At 46.2% G+C, this 23267-nt stretch overlaps 1 protein-coding gene across 1 annotated transcript; it reads left to right on the top strand.

The window, feature by feature from the left end:
* Nucleotides 1-13878: 13878 nt before the first annotated feature.
* Nucleotides 13879-22540, top strand: LOC119278701. The gene is made up of 6 exons (XM_037560040.1): nt 13879-14059; nt 19880-19972; nt 20700-20835; nt 21036-21312; nt 21461-21515; nt 22068-22540. Exons 1-6 carry the CDS (start codon nt 13919-13921, stop codon nt 22140-22142), a joined length of 777 nt encoding a protein of 258 aa, XP_037415937.1. The 5' UTR covers nt 13879-13918; the 3' UTR covers nt 22143-22540.
* Nucleotides 22541-23267: the final 727 nt, after the last annotated feature.

Raw genomic sequence — 23267 nt, 5'->3', positions numbered from 1 at the left:
GAAGGGGACTCCGGGCGGAGAAACTCTAGGCGGCGGCGCTGGCCCCGAAGTTGCACGAGTACGATCGCCATGGTGGTTGCAGCGGCAAAGCAGAGATGAAGGCGACGCGGCAGGAGCTCGCCGGACTCGGACGAACGGCGACCGGAGCGAGCGGAGATCAGGGGACGACGGATCCATGCTGGAGCTGGGCGGATCTGGCCCCGGGGATCCCATTCCCGGTGATGGACGGAGCTCGGGGAGGCGACGCCCCATGGCGGCGACTGGAGCCTGCAGAAGAGAGAGAGAACATGAGGGGGGAAGGAGAGGGAGAAACAAAGGCGGGAGGAGAGGATACAGGGCGGCTGCTGCTCATCTTCAGCGGGGTTCCAATCGCCGGCGTCGACCGGACAATGAGGCAGGGGACCTGCTGGTCCAGCGGCGGCGGCGTGGTGGTAGATGCCGCCGGCGGCGTTCTGGATCGAGGTGCAGGAAGGGGAACGGGGCGCTCGACTGCTGCTGCTGCTTTGCGGGCGCGCGAACGCGAGGGCCTGCGAGTGCTGACTGTCTCCGGGAGCACGAAGGCGAGGAAGAAGAATTCATGGGGATCGGGAGGAGCATCGGGGTTGGACAGGCACGGAAACAGAGGAGGGATCTGGTTGGTGGCTGAGGAAAACGAGGAGGATGCGGCGGCGGCCGAGGGAATGGATGGGACAAACCTCCTGATTTTTTGGGTTGGACCTCAAGTATATATAGCAAGTGGATTTGGGGTGCATCTGGGCCCTCGATTAAAATCGGACGGTCTCGGATAAATAGGTTAGGGGGCCCAATTAAGAAAATGGAGATATTTGGTAGATGTTTGGGGATGTTCCGGATCCAACGGTGACGAAAGTCCGGTTCGGGTTCGGGGAAGCTTTTCGGACGCGCGAGGGGTCTAAGAACTGAGCAGAGAGGGGTTTTCGGATCGTGTGATCGCATCGGACAACTACGGAAGCGAAGAGAGGAAGGAGGATGGACTAGGTGGGCTATGTAGACGGTCTCGAGCTGAGAGAAGAGAAGAGAGGGAGGCCCGGCGACTGTTTTCGGAGACCGAAAACGTCTGACGTTAGACCGGCTACTATTGCTGCTATATTTATCCGTTGGGGCGTCAAACAGACTCCGAATGCGATGAAACTTGGCAGGAGGTCTACTGACAACAAAACAACACCGCATGCCAACTTTCAACCCATTCCGAGAACATTTTCTAGCCACTTATAAAATAATATTTCGGACATGTTGCGGGCATGTGCAAGTGTGGTTGGGCTCAGAACGGACAACAGAGAGAACTCGGAGAACCCGGACAAATGCAAGTTTTTTTAAAACATGATGATGCAATGCACATGATGACATGGCAAGATGCAACACGCAATCGAATGACACGGCAACAACAACGAATAACTGGAAGACACCTGGCACATCGGTCTCGGGGCGTCACATGCCAACACCAGGCAGGGCGTCGAGCTGAAAGATGTTCGTGCCCAGCTGTCAGACTCTGTGAAGGAGAATCAGTGGCTTCGGCGCAGCATATTTAGTAAGTGCTTGAACAAACCTTTTGAAAGAAAGTTCGGCGGGGAAGTCGACTAACAGAGCAATGTCTGTAGGTGTGCTAATAGGTCATCCTGCAGAGTAGATGCCTGGTTCTACGGGTGACCTTCTTCCCGAGCTCTCGCAACTGCTCGATCGAGTTCGGCAGGCGATGCGAGGCGTCGCCCAGGCCCTGTGGCCATCCGTCTCCATGCCCGAAGGTCTTGGAGAGCTTGCGGAGAAGCTAAAGGGAGCACGGCGGCGCTTCCAATTGTGGAAGATATCAGCCTGCCGTCAAGGCGCTAGGGAGGCCTGGGCTATGGTGAAGACGCGGTATGCAAAGGCTAACCCCAACCACATGGCCGAGGTCGGTCCTGTAGGACCCGATGGGAAGGAGATCCCTGTAAGCTTAGTATACGGCCAAGTAGAGTTGGCCGCAAAGTATTCCCAGCAGGACTGTAAATTAGATAGCCTGTTAGATGGTATTGAAGAGGAATACAACTAGTCAAAATGACTATGTAATTTAATTGACATTTATAATGCCTTCTAACCGGATTGTAGATCATTTGTCATGGCCGACCTTTTCGCTTCAGCCTCGGGACCTGACGGTCCAGAGTGTGTCCGAATTCCCATGCGGTTATATAGGAACCGGGGAATGCATGGAGACTAGGCGTAGGGGTCATTAGGGCGTGAACAGACAAGTGCCCGACTAGGTATGTTATATTACATGGTTAGTAAGAAACATCTTCCAGGGAGAATAGTTCCGTTAGGGGTTCCTTTCCCTGGGAGGCATGCCCTAAGGTGCATGTCCATGCTGCGAAAAGAAACGCAGGAAAAACATCTGGGGGCGTATAGATAAAAAAGGATCATCTTTAGTTCACCGACCGAATATTCCCTTAAGAACGCTAGCTTTCGGCTTCACCCAGTCTGAGGTACACGTCCGGCTGACCCGGCAGTAACAATCGCAGAGGTGCTCCCTTTACCACCTAGCCGGACAATCGGGAACGCAGGGGTAAGCACAGGAGCCAGGCAACCCAGCTTGGCCAAAACTTAAGTCATATCGATGCATATAATGGTGAATAAAAGGTACATGCGGAAGTGTGACACATGTGTTGGGCATGAAGCCCGCATGAATAAGCTTCTGTTTAAAGAAGCCCTCAGGTTTAATGAGCGCGGATAGCGCGTCACTTTATGAGCCTTTAGAGGCTATAAGAGAGAGAGAGAGAAGAGAAATGTAAGACAGAAAATATAAAAAATGGACAGAGGAAGGAGACGAACACAGAGTCCGACGCTAGGCATAGAATCTTCGGAGACAGGCTGCATTCCATGGGTTTGGCTCAAGTCGGTTATCCGATGCATCCCGCAGGCGGTACGCTCCACCAGTCAGGACTTGGTCAATTATGAAGGGACCTTCCCACTTGGGCTTGAGTTTGTCCTTTTTCTTGTCCGGTAGTCGTAGAACTAATTCGCCAACGTTGTAATTTTTGGCCCATACTTCTCTGCTTTGGTATCTTCGAGCCTGCTGTTGATAGAATGCGGAACGGGCTTTTGCCACGTCATGCTCCTCCTCCAATGCGTCCAAGCTGTCCTGCCGATCGAGCTCGGCTTCTCTTTCTTCGTACATGCGCACTCGAGGTGAGTCATGAATGATGTCGCAAGGCAAAACTGCCTCTACGCCGTACACCATAAAGAATGGTGTGTATCCGGTGGTGCGATTCGGCGTGGTCCGCAGCCCCCAGAATACGGAGTCGAGCTCCTCTACCCAGTGCGTGTTAGATTCCTTGAGGGACCGCACTAATCTGGGTTTGATGCCGCTCATGATAAGACCATTTGCACGTTCGACCTGACCGTTAGTTTGTGGGTGATAGACGGAAGCATAATCAAGCTTGATGCCCATGTTTTTGCACCAGAGTTTTACCTTGTCGGTCGTGAAGTTCATGCCGTTGTCAGTGATGATGCTGTGGGGACGCCGTAACGGTGTACAACCCCGGATATAAAGTCTATCACCGGTCCGGATCCGGCCGTCTTAACATGCTTGGCTTCTATCCATTTGGTGAACTTATTCACCATGACCAGTAAGTATTTTTGCTTGTGGGTTCCGCCTTTAAGGGGTCCAACCATGTCAAGCCCCCAGACCACGAAGGGCCAAGTAATGGGGATAGTTTGGAGGGCGGTGGGTGGCATATGGCTTTGGTTTGCAAAGAGCTGGCAACCGGTGCATCGTTGGACTAAGTCCTGAGCGTCTGCCCGGGCCGTCGGCCAATAAAAGCCTGTACGAAAGGCCTTGCTTATGAGGGACCGGGCTGCAGTGTGATGACCGCCAAGTCCGGCATGAATTTCAGCCAGGAGGTTCCACCCCTCCTCTTCGGAGATGCACCTTTGAAGGACTCCGGTAGTGCTTTTCTTATAAATCTCTCCCTCGTGGACTCTGTAGGCTTTGGATCACCGCACTATGCAGCGTGCCTCATTTTGGTCCTCGGGGAGTTGCTGCCTAGTAAGGTAGGCGAGGAATGGTTCTATCCACGGGGCGATGACGGCCATTATTATGTGGGTTGAAGGTGTTATTTCATTGGCAGAGCCTCCGATTGTGTCAGAATGTTCGGTGTCAGGCAGTGCGGTTGGGTCCGGGCTGTTATTGTTCGGCTCCCCTTCCCATGCTACGGATGGCTTGAACAGCCTTTCCAAGAAGATGTTGGGGGGGACTACATCGCATTTTGCGCCGATGCATGCCAGGACATCTGCCGCCTGATTATTTTCCCGGCCTATATGGTGAAATTCAAGCCCCTCGAACCGAGCTGACATTTTTAGGACGGCGTTGCGGTAAGCTGCCATTTTTGGATCCTTGACATCGAAGTCTCCATTTATTTGGGATATTGTGAGGTTCGAGTCCCCGCGCACCTCTAGGCGTTGGATGCCCATGGATACTGCCATTCGTAGACCGTGTAAAAGGGCCTCATATTCAGCTGCATTGTTGGAGTCCGTGTACATAATCTGTAGTATGTATTGAACTGTGTCTCCTGTGGGGGACGTCAAAACGACGCCAGCCCCCAGTCCGGCCAACATCTTGGAGCCGTCGAAATGCATGATCCAATTTGAATATGTGCCGTACTCTTTAGGGAGTTCGGCCTCCGTCCATTCTGCGATGGAGTCGGCCAAGACTTGTGACTTGATGGCTCATCGTGGCTTATAAGTTATGCCGAACAGGAGGAGCTCAATGGCCCATTTTGCAACCCGGCCCGTTGCGTCACGGTTGTTTATAATATCGTTAAGTGGTACTTCCGAGGCTATTGTTATTGAACACTCTTGAAAGTAGTGTCGTAGCTTCCGGGATGCCATGAATACCGCGTACGCAATATTTTGATAATGCGGGTACCATGATTTGCAGGGAGTGAGGGCAGTGGACACATAATAGACCGGCTTTTGAAGGGGGAATTTGTGTCCGTCCACTTCTCGTTCGACGACGAGCACTGCGCTTACAACCTGATGTGTTGCTGCAATGTATAATAGCATTGGTTCGCCAATGTTTGGCACGGCCATGACTGGGTTTGTTGCCAGTATGGCTTTTATTTCGTCGAGTCCGGCCGTGGCTGCATCCGTCCATTTGAAGTGTTCGGTGCACCGAAGGAGGCGGTAAAGGGGTAGGGCCTTTTCTCCCAAGCGGTAGATAAAGCGGCTTAGAGCCGCCATGCATCCGGTTAATTTTTGTATTTGTTTGAGGTCCTTTGGGATATCCAGTTGCGACAGAGCTCCGATCTTGGCTGGATTTGCTTCAATTCCTCTACCGGATATAATGAAGCCCAAGAGCTTTCCGGCTAGAACGCCGAAAACGCATTTTCTGGGTTGAGCTTGATGTCGTATGTTCGGAGGTTATCAAATGTGAGCCTCAAGTCGTCTACTAGAGATTCAACATGTCTTGTTTTGACGACCACATCATCTACATATGCCTCCACTATTTTGCCGATCTGGCTTGCCAGACATGTCTGAATCATGCGCTGATATGTTGCGCCGGCGTTTTTGAGCCCGAAGGGCATCGTGTTGAAGCAGAATGGCCTGTATGGTGTGATAAATGCCGTTGCGGCTTGGTCTGGTTCTGCCATCTTGATTTGATGGTAGCCAGAATATGCATCGAGGAAACACAACGACTCGTGTCCTGCGGTAGCGTCGATAATTTGATCGATGCGGGGGAGGGGGAAGGGATCCTTTGGGCAAGCCTTGTTAAGGTCTTTAAAATCAACACACAGTCGCCAGGATTTGTCCTTCTTTGGTACCATCACCAGGTTTGCTAGCCAGTCCGGATGTTTTATATCTCTGATGAATCCGGCCTCCAATAGCTTTGCTAGCTCCTCTCCCATGGCCTGTCTCTTAGGTTCGAAAAAACGCCGAAGAGCCTGTTTGACAGGTTTGAATCCTGTTTGGATATTTAACTGTGCTCGGCCAACCTGCGTGGGATTCCTGGCATGTCTGAAGGGTGCCAGGCGAAAATGTCCCAGTTCTCTCGTAGGAACTCTCGCAATGCAGCGTCGACATCAGGGTTTAACTGTGTCCCGATGGAAGTTGTTTTATTGGGGTCCGTTGGATGGACTTGGAATTTGACTATTTCGTCCGCTGGTTTAAAGGAGGTGGACTTGGATCTTTTTTCGAGTACCACATCGTCCCTATTCACCGTAGAGCGTAGCGCAGTCAGCTCCTCAGCAGTTAGGGCTTCAGATAGTGCCTCGAGGGCTAGTGCGGCTGTCTTGTTTTCAGCGCGGAGTGCTATGTCCGGATCACTAGCGAGAGTGATGATCCCATTAGGCCCAGGCATCTTGAGCTTCATGTACCCGTAATGGGGTATTGCTTGGAAGATTGTAAACGCTTCCCGCCCTAGCAGAGCGTGATAACCGCTGCTAAACGGAGCCACCTGGAATGTGACCTCTTCGGACCTGTAATTATCCGGCGTGCCGAACACCACATCTAGTGTGATTTTTCCTGTACAGCGGCTTCTCGACTGGGGATTATTCCTCTAAAGGTTGTGCTGCTTCGCTCAATGCGATTCCAGTCTATTTCCATTGTTGAAGGGTCTCCTCATAAATGAGGTTCAATCCGCTGCCGCCGTCCATGAGTACCTTGGTAAGACGAAAGCCGTCCACTATTGGACTAAGGACCAATGCGGCTGGTGCTCGGGCTGTTCGGAATTTAGGTTCATCACTGGCGTTAAAGGTAATAGTCGTGTCATTCCATGGGTTTATTGTTGCTACTTGGTAGACTTCGGCAAGGCTGCGGAGTGTCCTTTTTCGCATATTATTTGATGCGGAAGTCTCGAAGACTGTTAATACCGTATTGGTGTCTCTGGGGTGGCTTTCTGTGGCCTCCGGAATTAGGAGATTTTCGCCAATTTTGGCCACCTGCCGGAGTATCCAACATGCTCTAAGGCTGTGAGTTGGTGTGGCATCCTCTGTACTGTGAATTTTACAGGGTCCATTAAGCCACCCTTCCAGTACGGTTCCATGCCCTGTAGAGGGTTTTTGCTTTTTAGTGCTTGACCCGGGTGACTGGTGATGATGCACCCTTTTATTTTGGACTGGGTTTGTATTCAGGGACGGATTGTCCCAAAATTTTATTTCGGTTTTCCAGGCGCTTTCCATCGCACAGTACTTTCGTACAATGGACGCCAAGTCAGCGAAGCGTGTAATATCACAGCGACTTATGGCGTTGAGTATTCCCTTGTCCGTGCAATTATTGCAGAAGATTGAGATTGCGTCTTCCTTGCGGCAGTCCCTTAGCCTGTTCTTAACCAGGAGGAATCTGGCCCAGTAATGATGTACTGTTTCATTGGGTTCTTGCCTGATTTTGGATAGATCGCTTATGTTTGGGTGGGTGGGTGGAATTAAATCCGAAGCCTCATCCCATCTAAGGCTCAGAGGCCGAGGAATTTCTGAACTCGAAAATTTGGATTCCTGGATGTTGTCTAATGAATCCAGCCCGTCGCCTGACTCTAAGTTCAGGTCTTGAGTGATATCCTCCCCTCCGCGGGTATCCGGCTTGGAGGGATCGGGAATCCGGACGTAGCGAGTCCTTAAGATAGATGAAGGGTCGCCGCACTGTCCCTCTACCACGGCAACGTGATGGGTGACTTGGGGAGAGTTAATCTCTCTCAGATCGGTTTTAGGCCCAATCTGGTCGTAATCCGTAGCGACTCCCAGGGCGGCGAAGCGATCCAAGAGCTCGTTTATGGAGGAAAACTCTATTGGATCTAACTGCTCGGCGAGTTCCGAGTTGACATGAAGATTGTTTTCGATGGCTCGAGAGGTCATCGTCGACGCAGAAGCCGAACAGGCGGTCATAAGAAAGCCACCTAACCAGAGGGTTTGGCCGACAGCCAAAGCTCCCTTAGCAACGGTGCCGTCTTTAAAGACGGGGCGAGGCATCCTTCCTGATGGCGATGACACAGAGGAACTCTCAATGAAAGCACAAATGTCAGTGTCAAAACTGGCGGATCTCGGGTAGGGGTCCCGAACTGTGCGTCTAGGCCGGATGGTAACAGGAGACAAGGGACACGAAGTTTTACCCAGGTTCGGGCCCTCTCGATGGGGGTAAAACCCTACGTCCTGCTTGATTGATATTGATGATATGGGTAGTACAAGAGTAGATCTACCACGAGATCGAGGAGGCTAAACCCTAGAAGCTAGCCTATGGTATGATTGTTGATGTGTATGTTGTCCTACGGACTAAAACCCTCTGATTTATATAGACACCGGGTAGGGTTAGGGTTACATAGAGTCGGTTACAACGGTAGGAGATCTACATATCCGTATCGCCAAGCTTGCCTTCCACGCCAAGGAAAGTCCCTTCCGGACACAGGATGGAGTCTTCAATCTTGTATCTTCATGGTCCAGGAGTCCGGCTGAAGGTATAGTCCGGCTATCCGAACACCCCCTAATCCAGGACTCCCTCAGCCGTCTTCCTAACCGTTGTACACAGACATTTGATGTGTCCGCTCTCATAAATCGCGTTGGAGTCTTTTTTAACACCTATTAGCAATGCTACACCTACATAAGAAATGTTACGTGATTAATGTAACAATCGAGGTGGGTTTTTTTGGTTGGAGGAAATTAGAGGAGGGAGGCCTACCCAGCTGAATTCAGGGAATGGAGAGATTAGATAGGAAGAATAAGTAAAAACTTCGTAACAGTTTTGTGGTGGGCTAGGTATATCACTAATCTCCTAATCATCCAAATATAGGTTGGTTCTCCATCACGGTTCATTTTTATCAAAGATACAATAACCCAACATCAGAGTTTAAGTTCTAGACTTTGACATTGGTGCTAGCATTTTTCTGAATTTATCTTAGACCCGGCACATCATTTTAAGATTGAACAAGTCATCACGGACGCCTTTATAGCCGACACATCATTTCCAGAGGTCACTTTTGATGCCTTTAGAGCATGCCAAATGGTGTGTCCAGCCGTCACCACATGTCTCATGCTGGATGCTCCCTCTTCCGTACACATTTTTGGGTTTTAGATGAGTTTTATTTGGGTTTTTAGAATTATGGTTTTCATCCTATTTTCGCTAGGTTTTGGAAGAAAAAAATCATGAATTATTTTGTGCGCTTTTTTTTGCTTTCATGAGAAGTGCAAATTTGCTTCTATGAAAGTTGTGCTTATTGGAAAAAGGAAAAGAAGTGCTTACGTGAGAAACACATTTTTGCTTCTCATGGAGGCACAAATTTACCTCCGCGAGAAAAAGGAAAAATAATTAAATTTGCTTCTCGTGAAGGTACAGATTTGCTTCCGCGAGAACAACTATGCATCTTGGGGAAAAATTGTACTTTCATAAGAAGCACAAATTTACTTCCGTGAGAAGCACAAAATGAAAAAAAATGTGTTTCCACAAGCACAGATTTGCCTCTCATGGAGGCACAAATTTAAACGGCTCCGTTTTGTTGATTCATGTTTATTTTTTGTTTTTAACGAAAAATCCTACAATAGAAAGGAAACTCCCATATTGCGACAAATGACATATATGCAGTGTGCCACTTGTCAGCATATGAGAAAGTAACTAGTGATTTCACTCCTTCGGGCATTCAACACGCGGGGCGACTATATCTCGCATTAAGTGGGTTAGAAGGATTCAACACGCGGGGCGACTATATCTCACATTAAGTGGGTTAGAAGGATATCTCCTTGAAGGACTTCTCTGTCTCGCGTAGCAACTAAACCGACCCATTAGCACATACTCCCTTCGTCCCAAAATATAAGAACGTTTTTGACACTATGCTAGTGTTAAAAATGTTCTTATATTTTGGAACGGAGGGAGTAGTTGCTAGAGATGCTAGCCACTGTGTGTGTGTCGAGTTCATGGTGAAATTATAGGGTGCGACATACTTAGGTAAAATAGTCGGTTTTCTCCGTCCGTTTTTTTATTTTTGTTTTTACACCGGTTTTCTTTGTTTCTTTCTTTATTTTCATTGTTTTTTTCTTTTCTCTATTTTCCTTTGTTTTTCTTTGGTTTCTTTGTTTTTTTCAGCTTCCATGCCTTTTTTTATTTCTTTCTTTTGTCTTCATTTTTAATAAAATTTTCTAGTACAAGTTTAACATTTTTCAAACACAAGATCAGCATTTATTGAATACCTGGTCAACATTTTCTCTATACATATTCAACATTTTTCGAATACAATATCAACATTTTTCGAATACATGGACAATTTTTTTCTATAAACATTGAACATTTTCAAATACTTGATTAACATTTTTCTATGCACATTTATCATTTTCCAATGCTTCATTAACAGTTTTCAAATACTTGTTCAATATTTTTTTCAAATGCTTGATTAACATTTTTATATACATGATCAAAGTTTTTCATTATTTTTAATACATGGTCACTATTTTCTCTATACGCATTTAATATTTTTCAAATGCTTGATTAACAATTTTTAATACTTGTTCAATATTTCTTCAACTGCTTGATTGACATTTTTATATACATGATAATTTTTATCATTTTTTAATACATGGTCAACATTTTTCTATACACATTTAACATTTCTCAAATACTTGTTCAACATTGTTTTCAAATGCTTGATTCATATTTTTCCATACACATTTTTTCGTATACCATTTTCGTATACATGATAAACATTTTCTCTATATGCATTTAACATTTTTTCAAATGCTTGGTCAATATAATTCAAATATTTTTTGTAATATAGAATATCTATAAAAGTATAAATAAAATTGAAGAAAAGTAAAAAATGAAAGTATCCCTGTGGTCAGTGACGCGATGGGCCGGACCAATATGGAGCTCGCCTTCAGCGAAACTTCCACTCGTCTCGCTGTAGGCGAGACATATCAGCGCCCTTTAACACGAGGTCTCGCTCTACCCTATGCGGGGAACAAGAGGTCTCATTTATGCCAAACCCTATTCAGCGTCTTCAGCGCCCCTTACTTCGTTTTCCACAAACGGGCTCATACCTCCCCTTCAACGCTGGACCGCCCCATTTGTCTCTTTTTCCTGTTTTAAAGGGCAAAAAACTCTGCACGGGTGAGATTCAAACTGTGACCTCCTCGCTCGGGATTAGCTACCATAACCAACTAGACAACCCACATAATGTGATTCGTTACTTCCCTTTCCTTCTTTTGTTCCGTTCTTTCCTTTCTTTTTCCTTTTTCTTGTTCCTCTTGAAAGATGCGTGAACTTTTTTCACAAAATTGATGAACTTTTTTCAAAACTGGTGAACTTCTTGGAATTCGTCAACTTTTTCAAAATTGATGAACTTTTTCCTTATTCTTGTTTTTTTAAATATGCAATCCTTTTTCCAAAATCGACGAACTTTTTTTAAAATTCGTGGCCTTTTTTTTATCAAAATTGATGAATGTTTTTCAACTCAGTGAACTTTTTTTTTCAGAATCCGGTGATTTTTTTTGTCAAAATTGATGAACTTTTTAAAAATAAGTGAACGTTTTTCAAATTCGTGAACCTTTTTTGTAATCTGGTGAACTTTTTTTGATCTTTTTGGGGAAATTTCGTTAATCCATTTTGCAAAATCGATGAACATTTTTAATATTCATGAATTTTGTTTCATATTTATGTTTTCCTTTTTCGAAAAAATCCTAACTGGGACTGAAACAACGGTAGAATGGCGCCGTCTTCAATTATAACTCATCAGATTGATTGTTGTACAATGGTTAATGCGCCAAGCAGGTAAATGTTGGCGTGCGGGTTTGAATCCCTTGTCTCGCAGAATATAATAACATCCGTGGATATAGTTCTTCTCCCGGTTTGTTTTAACATGTTGCTGGACGGGACCGATCCTGCGCCGACGTTGAGGGCGCCGAAGAGGGGTTCTCCTCATTTAGACGGAGGCACGTGCTCTGGGCTGCAAGGTTGGGCGCCCAATAGAGTGAAAATCGCACAGTCGCATACCTCATGGGCCAGGCCCGTTATTGCTCTTCTGCACATTTTTTTAATTTTTTTATTCATTCTAAAAGATGCTGGTCCCTCTGAACATATTTGAAACATTCCTTATGTAATAAAAATGTTCACATATTACAAAAGAATTTCCAAACAATTTTTGAAGTGTTTTTACATTTAAAAAATTGTATTTAGAAATGTTCATCTACTGTTAATAAGTATTCACACATTTAACATGAAATGTTTGCTTTATTCTAATTTTTTTCATGTATTTTGAAATATCATTAAACTTTAAAAAGTGCTCATTCCTTTGAATAAAATGTTCATGGTAATTTAAAAAACTTCATATTTTTATTTAGAAAGATGTATATTATCTATTTTATAATTAAAACAGAAGACATGCAAGCCACCAAGTTTATTCACATAAGTTGATCTGTTGATCTCGGTGTTGGTTGGGATTTATTTTTACAGAACTTAGCCCATGATGATCTCGATTTCTTATAAAAGAAGGAAAGATTTGTATGGTTTATCTGCGGAGAACCGGACGAAGACTGTCACAACATGCTCGCAAAAACAAGGCACCCCGGACGGCCTAACAACCCACACAAGAACACACACACACACACCATCGAGGAGAAAAGGACTGTCGAGGTTGCCATCCGGTGCCGTCGTCATCACTTCTCCGCGAGCCAGCGACTATGACTTGACCATCGATGACAGCCACGAAGCCATCACCGCAAACAAGCGTCGAGGTCTGTGTCGACGAAAGCCAAACCGTCAACCACACGTGCCGGTGACCAGACAACTCCGACTCTGTCGACGAGTATTGCAGGAGAAAAAGTGTTGGGTCTGCGCCAAGCCAGCTCCGGAACTAACCACCCGCCGCACGTCATCGTCGCCGCAAGGGCCCACCTCAGCAACTTCGACTCTAGAAAGACCAAGTGATGCACGACAACCCCTCGCACGCACCGGATGAGACCGACTACCAAAATCTAGCTGCAAACCAACTCCGTCTGAAGCTGCTATCGTTGCCACATAAGAAGTCATGCGAACCATTCACATCGCCAACCGAGCATCTGCCGATCACAATGTCGTGCACATTTAGCTCCATGAATGCGCGAATGGGACCAATGACCTTGAAGGCGACACCACCAAGAGGATAGCGACATGGACACTCCGACCTTCTTTGGTGGTGTTAGTGTGCTACTTTCGCAACTTGACTTTTACACTTTTTCGTAGATTTGTTTTTTTAAAGGTTTTATTTCATGAACTGTGCGTCCAAATCATGAACCATTTCACCGTTGAATTTCTCATTCCGAGATCGTCAAAATTGTATGCCATGTTACTAGGTTTGACTAACCTTTCCCCCAAAAATAGGAAACCAACAAAAAAAAGAACGCAAACAGAAAAAAAAATCAAAAACCAAAAGCGCAATTGGATTTATGTGAGAAGTAGATATGATTTTACCTTTTCGGAAAGCACAATTGTGCTTCACGTGAGGATTTTTTTTCGAGAAAACATAGGAAAACCAGTATACTTTGAAAATCCAAATAATCCAAAAAAACATGTAGAAAATAGGAAAAATCGTGCTCCCACGGGTGCACCCAACGCGCGACATGTGGTGGCGGCTAGACACACCAAGTGGCATGCTTCCAGCCCACAAAAAATAGGCATGCCAGATACCCTTTGATTAGTTTTATTTAGATCACCCTCTCTAATTAGTTAGTCCCACTTTTTTTAGGGTTATTAGCCCCACTTTTTTTGAGGCAGGGTATTAGTCCCACATTTTTTGTGAAGTGAAGGTATTAGTCTCACATTTTTTTTGGAGGAACCATTAGCCCCACATTTTTTGGGTCACAATCTGGCACCGATTATCCATCCATGGCCCATGGGCCAGCATCCTAGTTGCCTCATCTCCTCTCTACCTCTCTATGTTCACCCTGCAGCGAAAGGTGTGGGTGTGACGCACGGCCCATCCGCCGAGATGAACCACGTCAAGTCGGCTCTTCTCTCAGGCCACCGCCCGCACCGTCTCGCGGCGGCGGCGCCGCAGCAGCTGGCGGCCACCGCGTCGTTCCACTCCACGCCTCCCCTGCAGCGGAAGCGCAAGACCCAGTGGCAGCACGTAAACATCTCCCTCCCTGTTGTGTTATTGATAGCTCGCGGGAATTTTTTTAATTTTTATTTTGTTAGATCCGCCTGTACTTTGCAGTTGGTCGGTAGGCTGTTTGCTGAAATGCCTGTATGGGGAAAAGCCTTCCGTTTCCGTCGATGTATTACTCTTTTGAGAGGAATTCTTGCTTGATCTGTTTGATGTATTTCCCGTGAGAAAGGTAGGCCATACCACCGCTAGATTTGGGGATTTCTCTGTTAGATGCTTGCTTGTTTTGACGAAATTAGATGCTTCTGAATATTGGGTTCCTCAAGGTGAATTTGGACGTCCTTGCATGCTTGGCGAAATGCCCCCCAGAGAATAGTTAGGGCCGTACCAGATTGTGGAAGCTTGACCGGAATGGAATTCCTTGTGCTTTCCAAAATCATTTTTTGCCATGGTGCGATGTTTTTTTTTTTTTTTGAGACAAACTCGCAAAGCTTTATTGATCTATCAGGATGTTTCCAGGTACAAAATTGAGATCTCCCGGGTGGCCTAACCAAGCATGACGGCCTACCCCCAGGGTTAATACATGCTTCGTGAGGTTGTGAGCCTTGAAATTCAAGCTCCTAAACTCATGCTTAAAACTACATGAGGTGTAAGAAGATGATCTGCCTATTATTTCATATACAATGGCTCCATAGCTAGCTCCACTTCTTTCGTTGATATCATCTACCACAACTTCGCAATCAGAAGGGATCACGATTTTCTGGACATGAAGGTCCTCTGCTAGAGCAAGGGTTCTCTGATGGCCAATGCCTCAAGTGTCGCTTGATCGTCGATGGCATTAAAAACTACTCCAGATGCTCCCAGAAAATTTCCCTCCGCACTTCTGCATATTGCTGCTGGTGCACCAAAACCTCCTGCCGTAGAAACAGTGGCATCCACATTGAACTTCACGTGATCATCAAGTGGGGGGATCCACTGACAGGATCTAGGCAATGGATTCCTCCGTTCCTTCGCTGGTTTGGACAAGATCTGAATATCTGACAAGAAAGATGATATGAAGCAATGATTAGATAGCAGGCTTTGATAAGTTTCCCCATGATTTGCCTTTCTTCGCGCGCTCCACACAGCCCATAATGTCACTACCATTCTGTTGAATTCATTATGAATGAGAGAATCATGCATTGCAAACAACCAAATTTTGGCACTTCCGTCCTGGTTCGACCTCATATGTTCAACCATCTCTTCCAACGAGAGTGCCCACACGCTTCTAGCCATATTGCAACTCAGGAGAGAGTGGCGTCAGCTGTCCTCCGCTCCGCATAACAGGCATACCCGTGTATCAGCCATGTTTCCGTGATGTAGGACATCGCCAATGGGTAGCGAGTGCCGGACCAAACACCACAGAAAAACTTTAATTTTTGAGGGCACCTTGATGTTCCAGAGTGATGTCCAGTTTTTCGCTCCTCCTAAGTGATCCAAGCAACCTGTGCCTTCTTCAGTCCACCCTTCTCTGCTGCATTTTGTTCGGGCAATAAGTTTGTACGCCAAGCTCACTGAAAAACGCCCCTTCCGATCAGCGCTCTTAGCCCAAAAGTCATCTACCTTTTTTTGTGCAAATTGGAATCCTCAAAATTGCTTCTGCATCCACCGGCACAAATACTTCTCTAATGAGATCCTCGTGCCACACCGCCGGCGCAGAGGTTGGATCAATCAGCTCTGCTACCTTCCTGGGCGGGTTGGGTACCTGAGAAGAAATCGGCTTCATAGTCATGTCTCGTGGAACCCAATTGTGTTTCCAAATATCGGTAGTTTTACCATCTCCTATCCTTCGAATGATTCCTTGTGATAACACATCCTTGCCATCTAGAACAGCCCTCCAGATTTGTGATGGGTGTGGTCTGAGCTCGGCATCCAGCACTGAGCAATTCGGATAATAAACTGGCTGTAGAATCCGTGCACTGAGAGAAGATGGTTCCTGCATCAAACACCAAGCTTGCCTGGACAAAAGTGCAAGGTTAAAAATTTCGAGATCACGGAAGCCAAGCCCCCCCATGCTTTTTGGCCGAGTCATAACGTCCCATTAGACCCAGCATGGTTTTCTTTTTCCCTGCTTACTCCCCCACCAGAACTGTCGTATGATAGATGTTACATTCTTGCATAATCCCCTGGGAGTCTAAAGCAGGCCATGGAATAGACTAGGACCGCCTGAGCAACTGATTTAATTAACACCTCCTTCCCTGCAGCAAATAATATTTTCTCCATCCAGCCTTTCACCTTCTCCCAAACTCTATCACGCAAATATTTGAACGTGCCATTCTTTGAGTGTCCCAAGTCAGTTGGCATCCCCAAATACCCGTCGCTCAAAGACTTGTTCTGCACATTGAGGGATGCCTTTATACTGTCTCTCAAAATCTGAGGGCACCCCTTGCTAAAAAAGATTGAGGATTTATCATGGTTCACCCTTTGTCCCAATGCTGAACAGTAAATATTCAACAGGTTTGAAACCGCTTCCTCTCCCTCAACACTTGACTTGGAAAGCAGCAGGCTGTCATTTGCGAACAGAATGTGGTTGACCGTCGGGGCTTACAGTGCCACCTTAACTCCGCTAAGAACTGATGACTGAGAACTGGTCTTTAAAAAGGCACGAAAGGCCCTCTACCGCAGTCAAGAAAAGACAGGGGGAAATTGGATCTCCCTGTCTTATACCTCTGCTAGGTTTGAAATCATCAAGCTTTTCTCCATTGAATAAAACTGAAAAAGACACTGACCTCACCATACCCATAACTGTGTCAATCCATGTTGTTGCAAATCCAAGCTTCACCATAATAGCTTCCAAGTCCAACTCCAGCCTATCATAAGCTTTCATCATATCCAGTTTTAGGGCACAAAAACTGTTAGCCTTTGATTTCGATCTCTTCATAAAATGCAGGCACTCATATGCACATATGATGTTATCTGTAATTAGCTTGCCAGGGACAAAGGCTGACTGTTCTTCAGAGATAATGTCTGGCAGAATAAGCTTCAATCTGTTCGATACCACTTTCGAAGCAATCTTGTAGAGTACATTGCATAAGCTAATGGGTCTGAATTGAGATAACAAAGACGGGTTCATTACCTTGGGAATCAGCACAAGAACCATATCATTTATGCATTCTGCACTCTCCTCCACATGGTGTGATGTGTCTTGCTTGGCTCAGCCACTTTGCATGCGCAGCCTGCTTAAGTTTTCTTGTTTTGTATTACCTCCGTCCCAAATTAGTTGTCTTAGATTTTTTTGAAACACGGTCCCTTAGGGCCCGATTCATTAAAAAGGTAGAATAGAGTTGCCCGGTTAATTAACGGAAACCCGGGCGAAAACAGTTACAACACGCCCACAAGAAAGGGCACCTCGGCCGACTTGGCACCTACAAGACCACACCGCCAAGAAGAGGACACCGTCGAGGTTGCCTGCAATGTCATCGTTATCACCTCTCCCCGAGTAGGCGACTCCGTTTCTGCCGCTGACGACCTACCAAGACCCCATCGAGTGAACGACACACGAGGACCTCATCGGCCATAGCCAAACAATCGACCGCAGACGTCGAGGACCGACAACTCCGATTTTGTTGAAGGGCTTCACTGGAGAAAGTTGAAAGCCTCGCATCGACCTAGCCTAGCGCAACCTCCAAAGAGCACCGTCCACCGAAACCACCCTCATGGAGTCATCGTTGCCGCACGGCCCCGCCGCACGCAGCTCCGACTTCTCTGTCACAGTGAGAAATAAGCATAGGCGGCGCACTCGTCGGCGAACCAAACCATCAACATTAGAAGGACAAGCCATGACCCAGCTCTACACGTCACCATTGTCGTCGCCGCACGGGTCGCAACGCCAACCACTCGCATCACCGGTTGGGCACCTGCCAACCGTGACGCCGTGCACGTCCAGCCCAATAGGAGCGTGGAGAAGGATCGCCGGTCTTCAAAGCAACACCCCAAAGAAAGAAACGCCGTAGGGACGACGCCGTTGCCCGACCCAAACGGGTCTAGGCTTTCGCCCGAAGAACCAGATCTGAGGATGAAGCGGGTCGAAGAAACTCCATAGTGACGCCCTCAAAAAAGAGAACGACGCTCGTAGGCGCTGCCATCGCCGGCCGGCTCTTGCCGGTTAAGCTTTCGCTTGGAGCAGACTTGACAAACATCCTCGCGCCGACGGTTGAAGCCGGGCGCAACCGCTGACCCGTGCACCTCCAGTGTGGCGACGACGCCAATGCCACGCAGGAGCCACCTCCTCACCACCAGCAGACGCCGGCGAGCCAAAAACGACCGAGACCGGCCAGATCCGGCACCCCGCCGCCACAACACCGCAACAGCAGCAGCAAGCACAACCGTGGGCCTGCACTCGCAGGAAGGGGGGCTGCCACCCCGCCCCGCCACACCGGGAAGGAGCTTAGGGCGGAGCCCCGGAGCTCGCAGGCCGCGAGTCGCGCGTGGAGAAACTTCAGGGGCAGGAAGGGGAGGGACACCATCCCCATCCGACTCGCCGACAGGAGATTCGGGCCGCAGCCCAGGATCCCGATGACGAAGACATGGCGTCTGCCACCCGCCAAAGACACGACCTGAATCACCAGGCGCCACGGCTGCCATGACGAGCGGGAGCGAGCCTCCCTCTACAACTGAACGCCCCGCAAAATGGGGGAAACCCCGCCGCCACCGTCCGTCGGGCGGACTTAGTCCGGCGGCTTCATCCGCCGACGGCGAGGAGAGGTAGGGGCGGCGGGGAAGACTGGCGGCGGCGGATCTAGGTTCCGCCCGTGTCGCCCCGGAAGGCGACGCGGGGAACGGGAGATACAAAGTTGCAAAGTTTAGCCAACTTTTTTCGAGAAAACGCAAATGGCTTTTGCGTTTCATTGCATTGGAAAGAAAGGGGAATTTACATCCTCCTAGGAGGCAGTTTTAACAGCCAACAGAGACTCAGTGGACATCCCAGGATGATGGCAAAACAACCCTGAGCCCTTGAGCCCCGGTCTTTGCCCAACACCAGGTCTCGTCTTTAATCCTGTCTACAAGCTCATTCAGCGATGGGCTCACATGGTCGAAAACGCACGCGTTCCTATGCTTCCAAATCATCCACGGCACCAAAAGTGCCACGGATTTGAGTGCCTTGCGAAGCGCTGGCGGTGTGAATTCCTTTGCTCGCAGCCACCAATCCATGAGCGAGCCGTCGTGCTCGGGCGCCGGCGCCGGTAGGCGCAGCCAGGATAGGACCTCATGCCATGTCTGCTTCGTGAATGGACAAGTGAGCATCAGGTGCCCAATCGTCTCCGGTTCTTGGTCGCACAGAAGGCATCGCGGGTGGTGTTGCAGGCCACGACGTGCGAGTCTCTCCGCGGTCCAGCAGCGATCTTGACATGCCAGCCAGTGGAAGAACTTTACCTTGGGCGGTGCCCAGCTCCTCCAAATGAGCTTCCAGGAGTGGCAGCCTGTCGCGCCCTGGAAGGTGGCCCGGTAGCAAGACTGGGCGGTGTAAACGCCGTTGGCTGTCCAACTCCAGAGCAGCCTGTCCGGCTCATTGGACAACTCGACATGCTGCACTAAGTGCCAGAGTTTTAGGTATTGTCCAGACATTAGCCAACTTTAGTTGTCTTAGATTTGTCTAGATACGGATGTACCTAACACTAAAACGTGCCTAGATACATTCGTATCTGAACAAATCTAAGACAACTAATTCGGGAGGTTGTATAATTTGTTTGCTTGTAAGTGCACTTTTAACTTCTTCTTTTGCAACTGATGATGTCTTATCACTAGAAATTAGTTCGTTTCTTGAACAGAGAAAGAGCTAACACTACTATCTTTTGCTTTCTGCAGAGGTTCAATTTTTATGCAAAACGCAGGAGAAATAGAGACACAAAAAGAACAATGATACGGAATATGTCTGAGTATGCGGAGCAGCTCTTCAATGTCAGTGAAACAAAATGACTAGCATCTTTGTGTCATTCAATTTTGTTCAATTAGTTTTGGGTGATTAGGTTAAGATGATTGGCTTTCACAACTGCTGAACTTAGGATGATCGAACTTAGATACATACTCCCTCCGTTTCTAAATATTTGTCTTTCAAGACATTTCAAATGGTTACAACATACGGATGTATGTAGACATATTATTGAGTATAGATTCACTCATTTTGCTTCGTATGTAGTCACCTGTTGAAATGTCTAGAAAGACAAATATTTAGGAACGGAGGGAGTATTACTCATTATCTGTTATCATGTTCTTTGCATTCTTGTAATTTTAACTTACATTCGTCAAGAATAAATGCAGTGTTTTGGAGAACATATGAACCATATATACCCTGCAAAGTTTTGAGATAAATGAATGCTCAAAGTTTGTTCTGGAAGATCTCTGCGAGAAACTTGGTAGGGTTAATCCTTTTTGAGATTGGCAGCTTTAAGGCTTGCAACCCTACAAGGTGTGTAAAATTTAGTAATCAAGAGACTGGTATAGAAGAAATGTCTCTTTATTTCATTGCTTAAAGTTTTGCAAGGAAAGAAAATGAACTAAATATTGCTCTGTATTTTTGTGCTCCCGTAGTTGTATTCACTTTAACACCGGTTGCAGTTTTCAATCAAAATGACTTGTAAGTACTTGTGTTTTTAACCTAGACATTTTCATTTATAATAATGTTCAGAGTTGGCGTGATGAAGATGAGAAAAAAGACGCATCTAGTGGACCTTCATGGTTTAGAGGACATCGTTGGGTCAGAGATTCGAGGAATAATGGTTTCCGTCCACATGAGTTTTTTTACGATACTGTCAAAAGCAGGGGTACAGTTCCTTATCTGCACTTCTCTTTCTACTTAATGAATAAATTTGAATCATTTTCTGGTATGCACTGTAGTTTAATTCAGGAGTCAAGACTCCAACTTCTTAAGCATTTATGAAGTACAGCTATTTTGGTTACTATATTCTATTCTAGTTAGACCTATACTGAACCTTATAAAGTTTGGTGTTTCTTGTTTGGACAGGGGGATTTGAGTTTTGCACAAGCGATGATGATGATGAACCAGAGACTGTTTTTCGCAATGCTTTTCGTGGGAACCAGCACACATATTATTGGTCTTTTGAATCTGATGATTTTCCAAGGAGGAATTCAAGACGTTCTCATTCAGAAAGTTCCGGACACTGGAGTTATGAAACAGACGATGAGGGCGAAATATCCACCCAGACAGAGGTATCTGTGGCGCGTCAGGCTCTTGGATTGAGTACTTCTGGCCCACTAAAACTCGAAGATGTTAAAAGCGCGTAAGATCGTTGAGGCTTTGAGCATTTCACTAGCCTTGAGTAATTTTTTTGGGATTATGGCATGAGCCATGATAACATCGTATCCTTCATTTCGTTTTTACTCTGGAACATTTGTTTTACCATCTATCTCCTCCCCTTTTCATACTAGATACCGGACGTGTGCACTTAGATGGCATCCAGATCGTCATCATGGCTCATCGAAGGTAGTAGTCTTTCAACATCCAAGTTTAACTTCTCTTTGGAAAGTTTTTTTGTATGCCGTCATTTCATTCTGTGATAGATATGCTGGTTTCCTGAGTTCACCTCAGGCTCAGGTGCTACCGTGAGATGACAATTAGCCAAATTAAATATCAGGAACTAAAACTACACATCCAGACCCCCTCTTCCGTCCTTTATTCTTGACTCAAATGCTGTAGGAGTGCACTTCCAATGGTCCAACCTTAGTGATAATGCAGTACACTATCTATAATTAATGTAACATTAGATCAATAAGGATTGGTTAGCAGCTCACCTAGGTTCCATACAAAACATATGTTACAGCCATTTTTTCCATTCAAAAGTAGGCCACACATGATTCAGTAGAAGACAGGCATTTAATCTTGGTTCAGACCGACATAGTACCTGCAAAACATTGTATCTTCTAGTGTCTAATCTGATGTTTTGAACTTCTGTTTTTCATTTACCTCAAGGACTTCACTGTTACAATTGTTTGTCTACAAAACTCATGAGTATTATGGATTTTCTTTCATGGGCAGGCTACCGCAGAGGAGAAATTCAAACGTTGCAGTGCAGCATACCAGACTCTGTGTGATAGTTTGGCTACTGCATAATAATGTGATAAGAATATCCGAGCTACATTAGTTCCTTCCACCAGCAGAAATCAACTTCGTAACTGCAAATTCTGGAGGCCTACCACTTGCAGACCAACTTCTTATCTGCAGATTCTGCTGTGCACAAGCCAAAATGCCAAAAATTGCTTGGCTCTCTAAAGGAGTTGGCTCAAGCCAAAATTGATCAGATAATGTCAAAGTACTGTACCATGTAACATCTCTAAACTGGTCATTGATTTATTTTTAGAGACAGGACATTATTATACCACTCAGGATTTTGTGGTGGATGGGTTATCTCACCCCAATATAGTCAGTTTAATTGAATGTTTTGGTATTTTTTGTGCTTAGTAAACAGTTGAGTTTAACAAGGAGTTATATAGTCCTTCATATACTATCTATTTTTTGTGCTTAGTAAACAGTCCTGGTCCTTCAGCCTTTGTTGCTGTTACACAATAGGAGTTCTACAAGGACACTTTTCTTTTCGGGCGTGGGGTTTCTTCTTCTGAGCTCAAATGCACCCTCGTGAACCTTGAAACAGAAATAGATAGTAAAAAAATCCCAGTTTTTTGTCTTTTGGAATGTTAACCATTTAAATAGGGTTAATTAAATTTTTGCTTGTGTTGCTTGAGCTTAGCTAGTTTTGACTAGGATTTGAAGCCTTAGATTTTATTTGTACTTCAAAAACATTTTGGTAGTTATTTAGAACCCAAAATTTATTTATCAGGGAATACTTAGAATGCCAAATATAGAGTTTATATAATTATTATATGTATTTTATGTAATATTTGGTCCCGAAATATTCTCCCTAAGTCCTAAATATTATGTTGGATTTTTTAGAAGTTCCCAAATTGAATTGGATTGGTTTCGGAATCAAATCTATTTCAAAACATGAAAAGGAATAGGAAAAACCTACTGTTAAACTAAATCTGAGCCCGAGTGGCTCTTAACTTCTTTTTTTGAGTGTTTATATAATTATGGCATGAAATTTATTTTCAAAAAGAAATCCTTCCCCCGATCCGTATCAATTGCCGCTGCTTTAGTATAGAATTCTCTGCATAATTCAGAGGCCGAACCCCGACACCAGCACCCCTCAAACGACCCACCCCAGCTCCCTGTCACGCCACT

Source organism: Triticum dicoccoides, chromosome 1A (genome assembly GCF_002162155.2).
Source record: "Triticum dicoccoides isolate Atlit2015 ecotype Zavitan chromosome 1A, WEW_v2.0, whole genome shotgun sequence".
Lineage (NCBI taxonomy): Eukaryota > Viridiplantae > Streptophyta > Magnoliopsida > Poales > Poaceae > Triticum > Triticum dicoccoides.
This window is presented reverse-complemented; position numbering and strand designations above follow the sequence as displayed.

Excerpts from the sequence above, each read along its gene's own strand:
- LOC119278701 (XM_037560040.1), top strand. The coding sequence starts at position 13,919 with ATGAACCACGTCAAGTCGGCTCTTCTCTCAGGCCACCGCCCGCACCGT. Across the intron at positions 20,836-21,035 it reads CGATACTGTCAAAAGCAGGG|GGGGATTTGAGTTTTGCACA; the intron begins GTACAGTTCCTT and ends TTGTTTGGACAG. Across the intron at positions 21,516-22,067 it reads GTCATCATGGCTCATCGAAG|GCTACCGCAGAGGAGAAATT; the intron begins GTAGTAGTCTTT and ends TTTCATGGGCAG.